General features: G+C 43.2%; 1 protein-coding gene across 16 annotated transcripts in view; it reads left to right on the top strand.

Annotated features, from left to right (window-relative positions):
- CHD9 (chromodomain helicase DNA binding protein 9) overlaps positions 1 to 19972 on the top strand; it is a 205391-nt gene that overhangs the window by 70530 nt on the left and 114889 nt on the right. For all 16 annotated transcript variants that reach the window (XM_025207519.1, XM_025207521.1, XM_025207511.1 and 13 more), the window contains one exon: positions 10526 to 10637. In XM_025207519.1, the coding sequence (XP_025063304.1) occupies positions 10526 to 10637 (112 nt within the window). The remainder of the gene's footprint in view (positions 1 to 10525; positions 10638 to 19972) is intronic.

Consider the following 19972-nt stretch of genomic DNA (forward strand, 5'->3'; position numbering starts at 1 on the left):
CCTGCCTATGCAGGGGGTCAGACTCGATGATCTCAAGCAAATCCCCAAAACGCTGGCTTGCATCCATAGATGCTTCTCAAGCAAATCCCGGGACGTCATTCTCCCCCTGTACTCGGCCTTAGTGAGGCCGCAGCTGGAGTACTGTGTCCAGTTTTGGGCTCCACAATTCAAAAAGGATGTGGAGAAGCTTGAGAGAGTCCAGAGAAGAGCCACGCACATGATCAGAGGTCAGGGAAGCAGACCCTACGATGACAGGCTGAGTGCCCTGGGGCTCTTTAGCCTGAAAAAGCGCAGGCTCAGGGGTGATCTGATGGCCACCTACAAGTTTATCAAGGGTGACCACCAGCATCTGGGGGAACATTTGTTCACCAGAGTGCCCCAAGGGATGACGAGGTCGAATGGTCACAAACTACTTCAAGATCGTTTCAGGCTGGACATAAGGAAGAACTTCTTTACTGTCCGAGCCCCCAAGGTCTGGAACAGCCTGCCACCGGAGGTGGTTCAAGCGCCTTCATTGAACACCTTCAAGATGAAACTGGATGCTTATCTTGCTGGGATCCTATGACCCCAGCTGACTTCCTGCCCTTTGGGCGGGGGGCTGGACTCGATGATCTTCCGAGGTCCCTTCCAGCCCTGATGTCTATGAAATCTATGAAATATATATAAGATCTCCAGAGTGTAATTGTGCTCTCTTCAATTTTTGTACAGTCCTAAACCTGTTGGTATTATTTAAAAATATATAGAAAGGTTGGGATATTCAAAGCGGCTGAGGAGAATTAGGTAAAGGTCCAAATGGACATCTAAGTCTCTTAATGCCCTTTGAAAATTCCAGCTCAGTAATCTTACTATTAAACTGAAATGGACTAGTTATGACAGTGAATACTGTGCTTGACTAATACGTTTGAAGGACTGCAGGTACTGTATGGAAGAAGATAATTAAAATACAGTGAACATTTATGGCTTTATCCTGGGAATAAATATATTTTTGCATGCCTCATGCCCGAGAATATAATGCACGCCTTGTATTTGAAAGGCAGAAAGAAGAAGAAAAATATTTCCTTGTAATGAGTAAGAGTAGCAGTAGCTAAGGAGTTGAGTCTGATAACCTTTCTGCTCCCTGTAGATCTTTGTAGCATTTACTTTTGGTTTCACCCATAAACAACAAAACCTGCCCCTACCATATTTTCTTGAATATAATATGCACTCCAATTTCCAGCAGCTGGTTTTTGGAGAAAGGGGGGTGCGTTGTGTGAGAAAATATGGTATTTTTAGTTGTAGATATTTAAAATTGGAAGAGTAAATAGACATTAAATTTCTGTTGTTGCAATTTTCGGCTTTTTTTGAGAAACTTTAGGAGACAAAAAAAACGTGTTTCTGTTTAACATGAGCCCCCTTTCTTCCTCCTTAAATTCAAGCTAGCTAAATACAATGAGGACATTAAGAGACAAAAATAAATCATCTCTCCATGTGAAAATTACATTTCCATAATTCTGCGGTGCACTGGAGAATACTTTATAAACAACTTTTTTTTAAATGACTGATGACACAGAAATATTGGTGAAGCTAACAGCAGTGCCTGGAATGTAATGAGGCAAATACATTTTAAGAAGTTGTTCAGAATGTTTATGCTTACCATTTATGTATTTTTGTTTTAATTGAAAGCAAAATCCTTCCTGGTATGATTTGATGCAGCTCTTTTTTTGTTTGTTTCTAAATTATTTCTATATCAGATATGTTCCATTTACAAGAAGGAAATTTTTTTTTTTTTCAGTTATCATCAGTAGAGGTGCAAATTCATTCTGGGATCTGAGTGATCTGGGATCAAACTGGGGACACTTCTCCTCAGGCAGAATTGCTGGTGAAAGGTTTTATGAGCTGAATTGTGTCCTCAGTGAGACTTATGCAATGTCATGATGGTTAATAGGTTTGTCCAAGTGTAACTGATTGGAATTCAGTAAATGACTTTGCACAAAGGAAATGAGCTACAGGTTACACTTTCACTGCCAGCTGTGCTCCCTTACCAAGGCTAACAGGAGTGAAAAACAGCCTTGATTTATTTTTGTCACTTTTTCACAGAATAACAAAATTTAGATTTTCACTTTGGGTTACTATAGAGTTAAAAGGCATGTCAGATTTGCACATTATAGAGTTAACAGGGTAGAACTGGAAATGATTCTGGTCATTTAGAGTATCCAAAGGTGTTGTCCTAGAACCCTCCTCTTTCTTCCCCACCTGTATTGGCAGCAAAAACAATCTGTCCAAAATAATTAAAATTTGTGTTTTATCTAGATAACAGAATGATTTGCTGGGAGTCATTTTGTGAATTCTGAGAATGTTCTAAGTTATTTTTTTTTCAGTGCTTCATAAGTGATTATGGAACCTATTTTAATTCATTAGTAATGCATTGGAATGGATATGTTCCTGTATAATCTCACAACTGCAAAGACATTTTCTTATTCTAGATTTTTGACCTGGTATTTCAGAGGATTGAATTTGATTCCCCTTTGGTTTTGCTTAACGCTTCTATCTACTTCCCTGACTAATTAAAAGAATAATTCCAGAACTAACACACACATTTATTCCAGAATTAGTATTTTAAATAATTTTTTATAGTAAACACGAGATTTGTCATAGGAGTTATGGGCTCTAAAAGTTTTCTATTAAAAATAACTCAACACTTGATTCTCAGTTACAGGTTACCAACTTGAACAAAGTTAGTACCTGAATAAAATGTGAATCTAATGACAAGCAGTCACTCAGCAGTGATGCTGTGGTGATATAAGGGATTTTCATTAAAATCCCTAAGAGATTTTAAGATTTCCTGCATCAAAAAATAGTTACATTTACAGAGTTCAGATTCAGTATGGTAACACTTTTTTGATGTAATTCAATTGTCTGTATGCAATGCCCGTGTCAAAAAATGAGATCACAGTCAATCATTATCTCTCCTGGATGCTGACCTTTCATTTTTATGATTATGGTTACTCAGTTATGTCACTTCAGTGGTGTTTTCCCTCCACTAGTTTCTCAAGCCAAAGGCAGTGGGAGGAGGAAGAGACCATACTTTTTTCTCTTGTTTTAAATGCAAAATGTTAGACTTCCAAGGAAGTCCAAAAATGGTCTGAACAATGTATGAACTGAAAGATGTGGATGCAAAAGACTATCTAGGTACATATAGAAAAAGACTAATTCTATATCTGCATTTTTCTGTGGCTGTTGTATTAACTTATGTATTGTTAGTCCAATAACCAAAAAAAATTTTTTTGAATAGATGTCTTGACTGGTACTCATTTTTAAACAGTATTTTAAAAACTTGGAAATTTCAGTACTTAACCATAAAGTCATTAACAACAGTAATACTCTATTTTTTCCAAATCCAAGATGAGATCTGCCCCACACCCCCATCACTTCCCCCTAAATAACATGGCGGGGCGGGGGGGGACCTTGTCGTAGATCAGGGTTAGGCAATTATTTCGGGTGGAGGGCCACTTACCCAGCTTTGGCAAGCTATGGAGGGCTGCATGAGTAGCCTCGCCCCTTGACAGATGCCTCGCTCCCTGGTCACCATCTTGGGACCAATGTCCCAGGGCCAGCACTGGTGGGGCCCAGAGCAGGGCGCCGGCTGGCAGGGACCTGTGGAGCCAGGTTGGGCTGCACCAGCAGGGAGAGTGGGGAGCTGGCCTGGTTCCATAGAGCCCCTGCCAGCTGGGACCCTGTACTCCTGCCGCCCTGCTCTGACCCCTGCTGGCACTAGCCCTGGGACACTGGTGCGGGCCCTATGCTCCCGCACTTGCTCACTCCCAGTGCCCCCCAGCCCCGCAGTACAGGCGGGGGGCAGTGTGCAGCCCTGACCCCCTGCTCCCTGGCAGGGGAAAAAGCTGGTGCGGAGCGTAGGGAAAAGTGGCCCCTCACCCACCCCATGACCCTCGCTCCCTGCTGCAGCCGCTCGCAGCCCGCATGGGGCTGTTCAGAGCAGGCACAGGCAGCTGTACGTGGGCTGCGAGGGGCTGCAGAGTGGGGTGCCGGCCACGGGGAGGGCAGAGGGCCGCTTGACCACCGCACTCAGCACCAGCCTGTAACCCACCCCCACTGCCAGCCTGGGCTGTGCCGGTTCTGGGCTTACTCGTTGGGGCTGCTCCAGGTGGGCAGCAGCAGCAAACACTGCCCAGTGTGGCAAGTCGGGGGTGCAGCTGCTGCCGTTGCAGCACAGCCCCGATTGGGTGAACCTGGAGCCGGTGCGGGGCCGGGTTACAAGCTAGTGCTGAGTGCCAGTGAAAAGCAGCCCCTCGCCCGCCCCGTGGCCAGTGCCCCGCACTGCAGCTGCTCACAGCCCGCATGGGGCTGCCTGTGCCTGCTCAGGACAGCCCCTTGTGGGCTGTGAGCAGCTGCAGCAGGGATCGCTGGCCACAGGGCAGGGGAGAGGCCGCTTTTCCCCATGCTCCACACCAGCTCGTCTCCTGCCCTCCCCCCCGCCTCCCTCCCCCCACTTAGCTGAGCTTCCTGTGCTGGGGCAGGGCTGGGTGGGCCCTGCTGTTGCAGGAGCCCGCTGAGGATTCCCCTCAGTCCTACTGCCCCTGGTTTCTGTCTTTTTTTTTTTTTTTTTTTTTTTTTTTTATAGGAACCAAGGATATAAATTTAAATTTTCAAAAATTTTTTAGGAGCTCCATGGGCCAGATAGAATGGCCTTGCGGGCCATATTTTGCCCAACCCTGTTGTAGATCCAAGTACCTGAGGCAGGCAGTAGCTTATCTCTAGCTTTGGTCTTGGGCTGCTCTGCTCCCAACTGGACCCAGAGCTGCCACCACTGCTTCTGCCTGGCTGGGCAGTATGGAGCCAGGGCTGCTACTGATTGCTATGGAACAAGAGCAAAGCAGCAGAAAGTAAGTGGCAGTGTCGGGGTGCAGAAGGTGGGGGAAGAAAGGTGTGTGGGGCAGGCATGGATAGGGACAGTAGTCAGGTGACAGATGGAAGTGGGATGGGAGGTAGCCACAGATATGGGCGGGGGGCAAGCAGCAAGGGGCACAGGCATGGGAGAACAGGTGGCAGGGGTCAGGCATGGGTACAGCGGCATGGGGCAGGGAGCACAGGGAGGCAGGTGACGGGACATGCATAGGCATGGAGTAGCAGGGGGGCAACATGGTGGGGGGCAAGTGGCAGGGGGCAGGCACTGGAAGGAGTGAATGACAGGGGGAGATAGGCTCAGGCATGGGGGACAGAAGGACAAGGTGGTAGTCTGGCCTTCAACTGTTACTTTCCACTGCCATAGCAGTAGGGGTGAGGTCAATTTTCAGGTGACCTTCCACCAATTAGATTCTATACATGGAAAGTTATAATGAATTTATTATTTTCCAAGTATAGAATTTAATTCTGGGGGGGTGTTGTCTTCAATTTTAAGTCATCTTGTATTTAGGTAAATATGGTATGTGGAGATAATGGGTGCAGTGACAAGTGCCAGGATGTTGGGCTTATTTATTTAAATAACATTATAGTTTTACTTTGATCATTCTGTGAAAATTATGCAGTTCAGTCAGGAAACAATCACACCCTACCCTATACCCTACATGCACAAATTCACACACACACCCACAGCCCCCCATAAACTCTATATTCCCCATTCATACTGCACTACAATATACAAAAGTAAAACTTCATTTTAAGCTATTATGCAATCACCACTGTGTACACTGTGCAAACGCATATAAATCAGGACAATTTAAAAAAAAATCAAATTAATGTATGTTGTAATAGATGTTTGATTTTTAGAATACAATTTTGTTTTTTTTCTGGTTCCAAGATGGCAACCCCCTTGCCAAAAGGAGTACTTCCAGGTGCAAGAGGAGGGACTTCCAGTGGCAAAGGTCAGGGGCTAGAGGACAGGACTTCTCATTCCAAGATGACGACCAGGGAGCGGGGTACCCATCAAGGGGCGGGGCTACCCTTGCGGCCTTCCAGTCGAAATAATAGCCTGCCTCTGGTCTAAAGTTTCTAGCTTTATGTGGGATTCAGTACACTTCCAGACCATTGGCATTCTGGGCGATTTTTTTTTTTTTTTTAAGCAGAAGAAATCTTAAACATTTCTTCAAGTCCTCAAGTGTAATAAAATGCCAGAGAGGAATGAGACTGGTTTTATGGGTGAAAAATATATGCAATTGTGTAATAAAAGACACACAGGTAGATAAATTAAGGCCACCTCTGACATTTTCTTCAATTTTGGATACTTAACTTGGCACCATGTATTAATGGAACTATATTTTGTATTAATATAGCAATTGAAAAAATAAAAATATTGTAATCATATTTCTGTTTGTTCAGTTTATATTTACTCTTTCTCTCCTTTTTTGCCATTATTAAAGTACTCCTTTAATACTTATTTTCCATTCACATATGATAGGTATTATTTTAAAACATCTATATTTCTGTACAGGTTATGATTTTGACTTTACTGCTCATTTAACACTTCAAAGAAAAAAAAAAATCATATGATCTCACTTAAAAAAGTCTTAGTTACAAATTTAACCACATGGATTAATTTGTTCGGCTTTGTTTTTTGTTTACTTATTTCAGTGATAGGATCAACAAGTGACAATTACAGATTGACACCGCTAGTTACATCTACTAATAATACATGGATTTAGATATTTAGTAAATAATAATTTAGACTGAGTGCATAAATTGTATGTGGAAAGTCGATAGACATGTTGAATGCTAGCTGTCCAGCTTGCCCTTAAAAACATTGATCGTATCAGTTAATGTTTTGAACTTAGACAATATATCTTAATTCTGCCTTTATTGTGTGGTGTGTGAGATCCATGTTTTGAATCCTACTGGTTCCTTGCTAAGTTATAACTTTTCCTTAGCAACAACCTTTGAAGGTTCATTTATCAGGAATTTTTGCTATTTTCTTCTCTTCTCTACTTTTTTGGTAGGCTTCCAGATGATTCTCAGCTGGCAAGGTCCTGGGATTCTGCTACTGCAGATTGATTTTATGTAGTTGCATTGTTCAGGGACAGTCATCACCCTCTACAGTTTTACATAGGTGGGGGCTTCTCTTTTGTGCAGGTACTGATTGCCATTTTCCCTAGCACTGTCCTAGTTCAGTAATATATGGGAATATGTGGGAACAAGCAAGCTAAACTTTAGGTGAGTCGGCAAGGATGTGGATTTCATTTGAATGGGATTACTGCAAACTTCCATGGTGCATAGTTTCTCCTGTCCACCGTATTCTAGGGAAGACTGGATCACACCAGAGCTTTTTTTGCTATCTTATACCTTCTTGTATCCAACTTCAATTGGAGCTCTTTATCCAAGTGTTCTCTGCTCTGGTTTTGTAGGGTTCTTTCCCAAGGATAATACCTCTCCTGCCCTCAAGCTGCAAATGAATCCATTAGTTGCTTTCTAGAATATGAGGGAAATCAGTTCATAACTCCTACTTGGCCAAAAGGGGGGTTGAGAATTTAAGAGTAGAGCAGTTTGGCCTTTGGGAATACTGAGGTCTGGCCAATTGTGACATGGTATTCCAGAGCACATGTAATTGCAACCAGGACCATATCCTGAGCTGAATGTGGAAGGTACGGTCTGTAGACTTCTGTGGGTGATTCGGCTTCTATAGTGGACTAGCCAGTTGCCTGTCAAGAATGACCAAGCAGGCGGGGAGCTGGGATGGAGTGCCACCACCTAACGCCCCATGCTGCTGCTGTTCTGACTCTTTCAGGGAGTGGGTGGGGGGAAGCAGAGGCCAGCACTGCTGGTCCTGGGTCCCCCAACCCCTGTCTGGTCCTTGGTGCTGCTTGCAGCACTGGCCTCTGCTCAGCTTCAGAATCATCGCGGTACTCCTCCAGGCTTGGAGAACTCTGATTGGCTGTTTCCATCAGCCAATCAGAGCATGAGTAAAGCATTACAGACAGATAGACTTAGGCTTTTATAATAGAATTCTGAAGCCTGTACATCTTTTCTCTTCCTTATAAAGTGACTTGTCTATTAAAAGGGCACTGATGAAAATTGGTGTCAGATGGACAAGGTAGAATGACTCTTGTCTCAAATCATTTAGAATTGCCAGTTTAAGGAGAGGCCTAGGAAACATGGTTTACAAAAAAAAAAAAGGCTGAAAGAACTGGTATTGAAAGCACTAGTCAGGAAAAAAAAAGTGAGTTGGGGATTTGATAAAGTCTTCAAATACCTGAATGGTGGTTATATGGAAGATAAAGATAGGTTATTCTCTCTGGCTGCAAGGGACAGGACAGGGAGCAATGGGATTACATTTCAGCACAGGATATTTAGGTTGGATATTAGCAAGAACTTTCTCACCTGGAGGGTGGGTAAGCATTGGAATAAGCTAGCCAGAGAGTTTGTGGAATCTCCCTTCTTTTAAGTTTTTAAGAGCAAATTAGACAGTCACTTGACTGAGATGGTTTAGTCAGGATCAGTCCTTCCGAGAGCAGGTGATTGGACTAGATGACCTCCCAAGGTCCCTTCCAGCCCTACTTTACTATGATTCTGAGATTTATAACAGGTCTAGGAACGTCTTTAAGATATTGTCAAATGGGCAACCTCGTGAATTTTGCAGTGTACCCTAGAAGGTTTTAAACAGTGACTAAATGGCTTAGATCCTCAGCTGCATGTATAGTTGCTTATGTATTTTTGCAGGCGTGAGCCCTAGTATTTTTGCAGCTGGAGAGGCTTCCCCCCCCCAAAAAAAGACTGGTGGGATAAGTGGCATAAATACTATAAAAATGAACTTGAAAATAGTTCTTTAAAATTGAGACTATCCATCTTTCCCTTGGCACAGAGGAATTTTGCTCAGGAAGTGAAACTTTTTAGTTATGCCACTGGTTTTACCTGGTGGTGGTTGTAGCATACCAGTTGAGAACCACCAAGGTAAGCTGAGAAACTGAAGTGCAACTAAAGCCAGAAAAGTTATAGAAGGGTGTGTTGAACCAGAAAAGGTTGAGAATCGCGTGTCTAGGATTTCATTGACACATGTTTAACTAACATACTTTCAAAGTTTAATATGGACCAGGCATGTTGCCTTTAATGTGTAAAATTGTGATTTAATTAAGTGTTGGGCATTGGTGAGCAATTCAGTTGATCATTCAAGAAGGTGGTTTGCAAATCCAACCCAGTCAAATCTACTTATTTGCAAAAGCCAGATGTATGAGGAAGAGATCTATTCTCACCAACCACTCTTGTGCTGGGGCTGTTTCTTTTAATTGGCTCAGGTTGGTGGTTTAGGATTTTATTGATTTTGTAATTCTGCGGATGGTTGGAGGCATAATGCTTTTGTATGATCCGCCTGTTTTACTTGGTCCTTTACCTTAGAAAACACAATCAAGTTGGGGAAAAAAAAGGATGCAGTCAGTTTCCCTCATTATTTTTACTCTTCACACGTCTAACGTGTCCTATCTTGTTTTGATGTAAAATACTGGTACTAGCAGTGAATAAAGACTAAGGTCCTATCTTTAGTTAAAGCTGCGAAATAGCAGAAGATATTTGTATGCTAAAACAATTATCTCACTGCTGACATAGCATGTAATTATCAAATCTGTATTATGTAAAGTATATATTTAAGGACAGCTCTTTATCCATGATTGTGTTGGATTGATTGTAATCACTCTGTGATTATTCCAATGAGAATACATTTGAAGAGTAGCACTTGTCAGATTTAAAAAATGAAAAATATATAGATATTTTGACACCCTCTGGTTAACAACAAATGAATGATATTATTGATATTGCCACTCTATGTAACCTTTGAATGTAAACTAAGAACTAATTAGTTCTTTTTTCCGTTAGAATTGTAATTTACCCACAGTTCGAGTCTTCAGCTTTGTTTATGGATTCTGCCATTGTTGAGTAAACACAGGCCTCTCTAGTTCTTGGTTTGGTTTGGTTTGGTTTGGTGTTTTTAATTCCAGAAAATCACATTTTGCAATTTCCTAATTTTTAGCAAACAGTAATTAATTTGAAGCTGTGAATGTACACATTATAGAAATTTGTTTTACGATATATATTTTGTGTTTACTATTATACTTCTACTCAGACCTACGGCTTCTGTATTTTAAGTTTCATGCTTCAAATAAAGGGAAATCAGAATTTCTGTGTTGAAGGTGATTTGGAGGTGACACATGTTCAATTGTTGCTCTGTACATAGTCAGCTGCTTTTAAGTGTTTAGTTTTTAATTTCTTGGTTGGCACAGTGAGGAGTTTGTAAAAGTTAGTAGGCATTTGCCCATAGGAAGAAATACAGAGGTTCTCAATAAGATTTGTTGTATTTAATCAGTTCAAATTAAATAGCAAATACTAATTGTTGAATTGTTTCAAGTCATCTGTCTTTCTAAGGGCCCAGTTATGTTCCACTGAAGCTGACTGCAGAATTTCTAAGATGAGACCTAAATCTTTGCTTTCATGTCTGCAATTATGATATTTGTCATAAAAAGTGAAAAATAAGTCTTTTTATCTAGATGATTTTTATCTTGACTGCATAAACTTATATGCATTGATTTTGTTCTTAATTTTTGTTTTGCAACAGCAAACTTATTATCACATTGGGTAAAAAACAAAAGAGAAAAAATGAGTCTTCAGATGAATTGTCTGATGCTAAGCAGACTCCACAAAGGTCATTCAAAGATGAGGACTCGCAGGTGAGAATCCAAAATTTTCCTTTTTACTTTTGAAGGCTTTTCTTCTGTGCTTTAGAATTGGCCTCAAGAATTATATTCCTTTTTGATATTAGTGAAGGTAGAATTGATTGATGTTGTCAGGGCTGTCCTTTGCGGGGTGCAAATCAGGGCGACCATGCTGGTCCCCATGTTTTGGGGGCCCTGTGGAGCTGGGTGGGAGCCAGGCGGATCAACTGCAGACCCGCCCCTCGCAATGTTAAAGGAGCCTTGCACTGGCTGATTTGCCCTTGGGCCCCGCACCCCGCTAAGGTCATCTCTGGATTCATAGATTCATGGATGTTGTTGAACAAACTGATACTTGTGATGGTGGCTTGTGGCTTCTGTTTTTATATCAGTAGCATCTCCAGACAGATGCCTGGAAAGCGCATTCAAATGTTTTTCTTTGCCCATACAAGAGAAAAGTTGGTGATTACAGCAGAAAGTGCTGTAATTAAGCTGAATTCAGGTGCTGATTATATTTATAGTAAAACTATCTTTCAACAAATTTTATTACAAATTTGACTCTTGTACATTTTTCATTTTGTACTTACCCAATAATGTCATTCTAGAATAGGGTAATTGTTAAAATCACCATAAAATTACTAATTTTGCAAACAATGTTTCATCTTAAAAATTACAAAGATGCAAAGTAACCTTCCTCAAGAAGCATAATACTTAAATTTAAAACCCAAGAGTGCATAATTTAATGTTTGAGGAACGAAAGTCAGGATTTCTGGAGGCTTCATTCCTAATTGACACTGGCTTGCAGTTTCTAGGCAAATCATTTGATTTTTTTTATAAGATTGTTTTGAGGAACACAACTATAGTTTCATTGTTAGTAAGGCTAGGAATACTTTTGAAGATGAAATAGTTTTGGGGATGTCATGCCTGCTGTTGTTTTAATAGCAGTACCTTTTCCCAGTTAGATAATTGTCAGATGAAATCTTATTTCCTTGGTAAATGCCTAACTGTATATGGGAATATGCTGAATTCAGTTAAGTTTTGTCAAGAGGAGTTTCTTAAGCCTATTGTTGAATATGGCATTGAGAGGTAAACTGACTTGTACCATATCCCCCTATCACAGGTGAGTGCCCTTAATCACCATACTACAGACTATTCTGAACTGGGGTCTCTTTCAATCTCTCCTGATGAAGCTGTTCCACTTTGTATAAGTAATTTTCATTGGAGCAGGAACATGAATATGATTGGTGAATACTGTAACCACTGGGTATAGAGTCCATCTTTTTTCTTGTCTTTCTGTCTGACTTGTCCTTCATTTTTCTGATTTGTGTGTGTGTATTTTAAAAATATTAATTAGGCCATGCCTGCATGGGAAACTTAACATCTCTGACATCAGCACCTTTCAAGTATGCTGTGATGCTCCAGAGAGGCTGTCTTCTTAACCCGAAGCAGTGCAGCTGCAACTGTACAGCATTTTAGGCAGGTTGTTTAGCATTGGTGAGTTGCAGGGCCAGTTAGGTCACCCAGGATGCTGCATAGAGTCAGCTGCATTACTTCCAGTTTAGGAGGCATCCTACGTAGAGTTGCACAGCATGCTTGAAGGGTGGGGATGGAAAGCTTGCCAAGTAGACATGGCTTTGCAAGGGTGCATCCAGGGGGGTGTAGTTGTGCAATCACACTCTCCTAGTGTATAGTTTACATCCCAGATCCTCTGGTTGCCCAGTGCCCCAGACACCTGAATCCCCTGTGGAATCCAAGTGGGAACTAAGTTCAGACTGTACCACAGCAACAGAACCCAGGGACTTTTTTTGAGTACCCAAAAGCAGGTAAGAATCCTTTCCCCACTCCTGGCACTCAGCAGGACCTCCCCTCCCATTCCCCATCTCCAGCATTCCCTCTTAGCTAATTATGCCTCTGAGTGGCCACTGCCAGAGTGCTGGGCTCAGCTAGGACAGTGGTAGGTGGCTCCCTCCATTTCCTGCACCTGTTCCTTGCCCAGTCCTCCTAGATGTCTCCTGCTGACTGGGAATAGGTACAGGAAGGGGGTATCCAGCCTTCAACAGGCCACTGTCTCCAGCTAAACCCAAGCCTAGCATTCTTTGCAGTTGCTCCCTGTATTCCCAAGTTAGCTAGGGACAGTGGGAAGAGCACACAAGTGTGTCCTCCCCCCCTTCTGTGCTCAAAGGTATAATTTGTGCCCTAGGCAAACCCTGCCAGAGGGAGTATTTGGAGGAGAGGGAAGGGGAAGTGCCAGTGAGTGCCAGAAGGGAGGGTGTACCAAGAGGAGGGAAAAGGGGGATATTCTTAGTTGCTTTTAGGACTCAAAAATGTCCCTGCCTGCTGCCACAGTGCAGTCTGCTTGCCCTGAGGAGAGGGAAGATGCACTGCAAGCTGGGGTGAAGGATTTGCAACCACCCCTGCAGTCTTGATTGCAGCTTCTGCTCTCTCCCTGCTCTTCCTTTTTTTTCTTTTTTTTTTTTTTTCCAAAAACCTCTGTCCACCTATATGGCCATACATAGCTAACTAGTTAGGATGTTAACCTGAGAGTGTCTGGTTCAGTTTTTTGCTCCAAGCTGGCTGAAGAGGGATGATTTGAACATGGGTCTTCCATATCCCAGATGAGCAGTCTAACCACAAGACTATTGGCTACTCTGGAGCACATGCATGTCTTTACTTTTCCGTTCTTTGGTTTGTTCTAAGGCAGATGGGGAAGAGGTTCCAAAATCTCAAAAACCTTTACCAAGCAGGAAAACTGCTTCTTGCTTTGCTCTTATAAGATGGCTGTAAAGAGAAACACAGTGTTTATTGAAGCCTTGGGGATATGATCTGGGGTAGGTATTTCCAAAGTGTAGAACGCAACAGTCACAGTGAGGATTGTGAGCCCTTACTACAGAGGCAGGGCTCTACTGCATCTCAGATGTTCAGTGATCACTGTCCCTTTGCCAGTTTCTTCACCACAGGTTAGCTCTTAATTGCACTGTAAAAGTACACAAAGGGGCAGTGATGCTATAAGTTCAGTAAAGTCTTGTCCTCTGTTTAATTACATTTGCCAGTAACCTGTTCCCTTTGTTAATTAAGGGCAGAAATCACTTAATAGGGGAAGAGACTTTAGCTGCTCTTTGGTAACTCTACTTATGTCCATAGTTGCCCTGCTGTGAGCTGAACCAAAGCAGTTTGAAACAGGGCTAAATTGTGTTGGTTCACCTTTTACTTTGCTAATTTGGGGATAATTACTGTGGAGCAGTTGAAGCATGGTGAGATCCTGCTCCCTGTTAATTGCAGGCTCATGATTAACAGTGCCTGTGTTACACCACATTTCCTGACTGTAAATGGAGTTGTGACTGGAAAAAAAAGTTTGGAATCCACTGATCTAGGGCATAGTCAACCACCTATGGCCCGCAGAGCCATTTTATCTGGCCCACCAGAGCTGGGGCAGCTTTGGCAACGTTCTTTGTCATAGTCACACAGTGGAGAGAATTGGCATCAGCAGCTGGGTCAGAAGCACCTTACTGCCTGGGCTTAGAATTGTTTCATTGTGCCACTCACAAGATGCTGCTGGCCACTAATCAAGGGTCTCTTGAAGGCAGGTTGAGACAAATCCTCAGAACTCTAAATCACACAGCTGTGAGAGTGACAGCTTGACAGGAGGGAAAACATCTTAGAAAAATAAATAATTGTGCCCCAAATTGTTTAAATTAGAACACAGTATTTGCTCATTTTAAGGTACTGATCCCAGAGATTTTATCTATGAAAGAAAAGTTTGCCAGTTTAATTGCAGCTGTGTTGGGGGTTTTTTAACCCATTTAATAATCATCTGCATCATCTAGCTCAATGCCTCAGGATAGCTGGTCACTAGCATCCAGGAAAAAAGGGAACTCCTAAATGACTACTTTGCCTCGGTCTTTCACAAGACCAAGGGGAGCAACATGCCAGGTAGGGCACAAAATGAGCAGGGTGGGATTGATACCGTTCCCACCATTACCACAGAACTGGTGTATGATCAGTTAAAGAAATTAGACATATATAAATCAGCAGGACTGGATGAACTCCATCCAAGAGCGCTGCAAGAGTTGGTCAAAGTAATCGCAAAGCCCCTGGCAAAGATCTTTAAAAAATCATGGGCTTCTGGAGAAATCCCAAAGGACTGGAAGAGGGCCAATGTTATGCCCATCTTCAAGAAGGAGAAGCATGAAAACCCAGGAAACTACAGGCCAGTTAGCAAACTTCTATTCCAGGGAAAATCCTAGAAACATTAATCAAACAGGCTATATGTGACAAACTTACAGAAGGCATGATACTGAATGACAGCCAGCATGGTTTCATCATGGGCAGGTCTTGTCTGATGAACCTAATTTCTTTCTATGATCAGGTGAATCATCACCTGGACAAAAGACAAGCAGTTGACATCATATACCTTGACTTCCAGAAAGCCTTTGACCTGGTATCCCACGAGGTACTGATCAGAAAACTGGAAGATATCGGCTCAACTGTGGGATTGTCAAGTGGGTGTGAAACTGGTTGTGGGGTAGGATGCAGAGAGTCCAACTGAATGGATTGGTATTGTCCTGGTGAGATGTGGGCAGCGGCATACCCCAGGGGTCAGTAGTTGGCCCAGTGCTGTTCAGTATCTTCATCAACGACCTGGATGTGGGGTGAAAAGCCCATTGGCTAAGTTTGCGGACGACACCAAGATACGGGGTTGTGCGGGCACACCCACAGATAGGCTGCAGATGCAAGCAGACCTAGATAGGCTGGCACGTTGGGCAGAACGGAACCAGATGAAATTCAACATAGAGAAATGCAAAGTGCTGCATCTGGGAAGGAAGAACCCCCAGAACACGTACAGGCTGGGCATTGCTAACCTGACCAGCACTACAAATGAAAGGGATCTGGGGGTAACAATAGACCCCAGCATGAATATGAGCCGTCAATGCGACGCAGTAGCCCCTAGGGCCAATAAGACTCTGGCATGCATCAAATCAATGCATCTCCAGTAAAATCAAAGAAGTGATTCTCTCGCTTTAGTCAACATCGGTGCAGCCGTAGCTGGAGTATTGCATCCGGTTCTGAGTGCCACATTTCAACAAGGACATGCCAAAGCTCAAGAGGGTCCAGAGAAGGGCCACCCGTATGATCAGGGACTTGCATGGCAAGCCATACGAGGAGAGGCTGAGGGATGTCGGACTTTTCAGCCTAAAGAAAAGAAGGCTGAGAGGGGCTCTATTGCTGCTTACCGCTATATCAGAGGCGTACATCAGGAGCTCAGTGAACAGCTGTTCACAAGAGCACCCTGGGGGAAAACTAGAAACAATGGCCACAAACTCCTGGAACATAGTTTCAGGCTGAACATTAGGAAAAACTTCTTTACAACTAGGGTGTCCAGACTATGGAACAAGCTCCCCCCAGAGGTGGTGCAATCACCCTAGGGGTTTTCAAGAGAAGACTGGACAGTCATCTGGCTGGGGGCATCTGACCCCAGATGTCTTCCCTGCTCATGCAGGGGGCTGGATCCGATGATCCTTCAGGGTCCCTTCCAGCCCTATGATTCTATGAATAAAACTGGTATAAATTTCCTTGGGAACTTCCTCTAGATTTTAAATAAGGCAGATTTCATGGTAGCTTGGACTGGGTTTAAGCTAAACAGAAATAACCCAGTCTTAATTAAGAGTGTCCACACAAGAAGTTATAGAAATTTTAATTTAAATCAGTTTAAAGAACAATAAATTATTTAAATTAAGCCTGTGGAACTTCCTCATTGAGGGAAGACATAAATATATAGATAATGGCATAACACTTCATGCATATTTTGTGGAAACTCAAGTGCATATGGCAAGATTTTTAAAAATCTAACTAATTAAAAAAACAGGGATGTTAAAAACAATATAACTTTGCTTGAAACAACACATGTAGCAATATTAGGTAGAGGTGCACCGGTACATCGGTCTGATATCAGGTTGATACTGATATAAAGAAAAGTATCTATATCAGATGTCAGCCCAAGGGGGCTGATAATTTGGCTGATAAATGCTCGTGTTGTGCGCAGCCACAGAGCAGCATGGAGCAGAGCCGGCAGTGTGGAGAACTGCCTCCAGCTGATAAGTCAGAAGGGGAGAGGGGAGGGAAGGGATGTGGGGGGAGGAGATCAATGCCTCCCACGGTGAGGGAAGGAGCTTGGGCAGGTGCTATCCAGACTGGGTGGGTGAGGGCATGGGATGGAGGTGCGGCTCATGGGGAAGGATTGGCTCCCACTGTTGCTTGCACCCCGGAGGGGGAGAGCATGTGCGGCCCCCCCCCGGATCTGTTTGGCATGGGGTGGAGCCAGAGCCGGGCTGCACAGGGCCCTTCTCACTGGGGGCTGGGCTCGGAGTGGGCTCCAGTGGTGCTGGGAGGAGGCTGCAGCCACCCCAGATTTTGCCACAGCTCTGCTCCCAGCCCTGTGCCACCATCCAGCATAGCCAAGGCTGAATGCCCCACCTCCACCCAAGTTCCAGGAAAAGCCACAGCTGTGCAGCAGCGTGGGGCTGGAAGTGGAGCTGCAGCAAAATTTGGGGTGGCTGCAGCCATCTCCCAGCACTGCTGGAATCCGCTTCAAGCCCAGCCCCTGGTGAGAAGCACCCCACGTAGCCTGGCTCTGGTTCCACCCTGAAACTGCAGCCCATCCTGCCCTGCACAGATCCGGGGGCACATGCCCCTCCCCCCCGCCCTCTTGGGGTGCAAACAGTGGTGGGAGCCACCCCCTCCACCCACTAGCCATACCACCATCCTGTGCCCTCCCCCTGCCCTGACTGGGCAGTGCCGGCTCCTGCCCCCTTCCTCACCACGGGGCATGAGGATCTGAACCTGCGCACTCCTTCCCTCCCCCCTCCCTTCCACCGCAATGGATTTACCAGCTGATGGCAGCTGTATCAGATCGGTATCAGCTGATATGCCTCCTTAAATACCAGCTGTCAGTATCAGGGGTGTAGGTTGTAGCCATATGTCTGCCAGCTGTTGGTATCGGCACCCAAAATCTCTATCGGTACACCTCTAATATTAGGGTGATTGATCCGTAGCTTGATAGCAGTTCTCACAGACTTGTTACTAAAAAGAAAAATAGCCACCTTTTTATACAGTATGGCATACATTTAATTCCTTGATAATCTATTTTATGTTAAAACAAATATTGCTATTGCATATATTGTTATTTCGTTACTAACTTCAGATGTTTTAATATTCCAAGTAGTGCTGTTATCAACAGTTTTTAAGTGGGCAGCTTTTTAATTACTTTAAATTATATTTTTGTTGGTGCATTGTAATACAGTAATTGTTGTCACAGACAGTGTGTTCGATGATTATGTGTGTATATATAAAGTAACCTCAAAAATTCTGTGAGAGAAGGTCCTTAGATTTCAGGAATGGATCCTCTGCTTGCTTGAAGACTTGTGGCAGAACCAGAATAAATTCATCAGATGCAAAGAGATCATTATTCTTTTCTCTACTTATAAAGTGTCTGCCAGTTTAGTTTTTCCTCATCTATAGACAGACTCTTTCCAGATCTTCCTGCTTCAGATAATTGGAAGTTGCTGAGCTGTGTGACTAGGCTGAGGTTTTTTTCTTCTGAAGGCTTCCCAGCTGGGATTTGCTTCCTTTCATTGAAATGCTTAGAGGCCAGAAGTTGCATAAGAATGTCAGGTAAGCCATTGAAAGGAAGACTTCTCTCAGTCAAGAATAGTACCTGCTTGGGCTCAGAGATCCAGGTAATACTGCGTGAGAATCAGGTAATTCCAGACTTTTCTCTGAAGAAGATGAGCTAGAAAGGGGTTAAACTACTTGGGACAGTTGGGCATTAAATGTATGCCATTCTGTGCGACAAGAGCCCCCTCATTCTCTCCCTGCTTTTTCTTCCAGTTGTGATCTGCTGTTTCTGCCACTTAAACCATTGTTTATATAGTAGTTTGGACAGGAATCCAGTGTGGTATTGGAGCTATGCGAGTCCATTTACCCCTCCTTGCCTGCAAGCAATCTGTCCCTCCCTATTTGCTTTGCACTAATCCCTTCCGAACTCTTGTTTGCTTCCTCCCTCTCCTTGGCTACGATTACTGCTACTTATAAACAAGTCAAGCATTAAGAGTGGTGACAGCTTCATTGAAAATAAAACAGTCTTATCTTTTGGTTGTTTTCAGTAGTGTGTTTATATGCTGATGTAATTATGTTCAGTGGACCCCATAAGGCAAAAATGCTCTAATTGAATAATTAGGAAAGGGCAGAACAATTCTTTAACTCTGAAGTTCCCCCCAGATAGAAATCTTTCTGCTCCCTACAGAAAGGAATGTGGTGAAAAAATACTTAACCCAAAATGAATATCACTTGACAAGAGGGAATCACTTGCCATGTATGAGTATTTTGTGAAAACAATTAGAACATAATGACACTTTGTTTCTACAGCTTTCACCAGGTTACATTGAAAAGCTGTTTGCTTAGACCCTTTATAATAGTTGGACAATAATACTTAATGGACACATTCCTGAATATCTTGGAATTCTGAAATCTGAAAAATAATAAATTAAATCAGTGAATATAAGATTGCATCACAAAATGAAAAAGTATATCCATAGGTAGATTATTTTTTCATGACTTAATTGCTATATCAGCAAATAGCCATAATAGTTGATCCTTTAGCATTTTGCACATATTATTATGACCTTGAAATACTTGACTAAGAAAACCAAATAGCTTTGATTTCCCAGAATGACCTCTTATGGATCTATTTGAAATCCTATCAGTGATTTGTCTCTAAAAATCTTACTAATACAATGTCTGAGTCCTTTACCTTTGGAAAGATAAACATAACGCAGTTCTTTTATTTTGTAGTTGTTTACTTTAATTCATAGTTTCATAGTAGCTAGGGTCAGGAGGGACCTGAACAGATCATCTAGCCTGCCCCCTGCCACAGGCAGGAATGAATGCTGGGTTCACAAGACCCCAGACAGGTAGTCATTCAACCTCCTCTTGAATTTGCCCAAGGTAGGGGTGAGGACCACTTCCCTGGAAAACTGGTTCCAGATTTTGGCCACCCTAACTGTAAAATATTGCCTTCTGATCTCTAACCTAAACCTATTCTCCATCAGCTTATTACCATTGTTCCTTGTCACCCCAGGTGGTGCTGGGGAGAAAAGGGCTCTGTCTATTTGCGGTTGATCTCCCCTGATGAGCTTGTAGGCAGCCACCAGGTCCCCCCTGAGCCTCCTCTTGCTGAGGCTGAACAGGTTCAGGTCCTTCAGTCTCTCCTCGTAGGGCCTGTCCTACTGCCCTCTCACCAAGCGGGTGGCCCTCCTCTGAACCCTCTCCAGGCTGGCCACATCCCTTTTGAAGTGCGG

The sequence above is a fragment of the Alligator sinensis genome, unplaced genomic scaffold (genome assembly GCF_000455745.1).
Source record: "Alligator sinensis unplaced genomic scaffold, ASM45574v1 scaffold173_5, whole genome shotgun sequence".
Lineage (NCBI taxonomy): Eukaryota > Metazoa > Chordata > Crocodylia > Alligatoridae > Alligator > Alligator sinensis.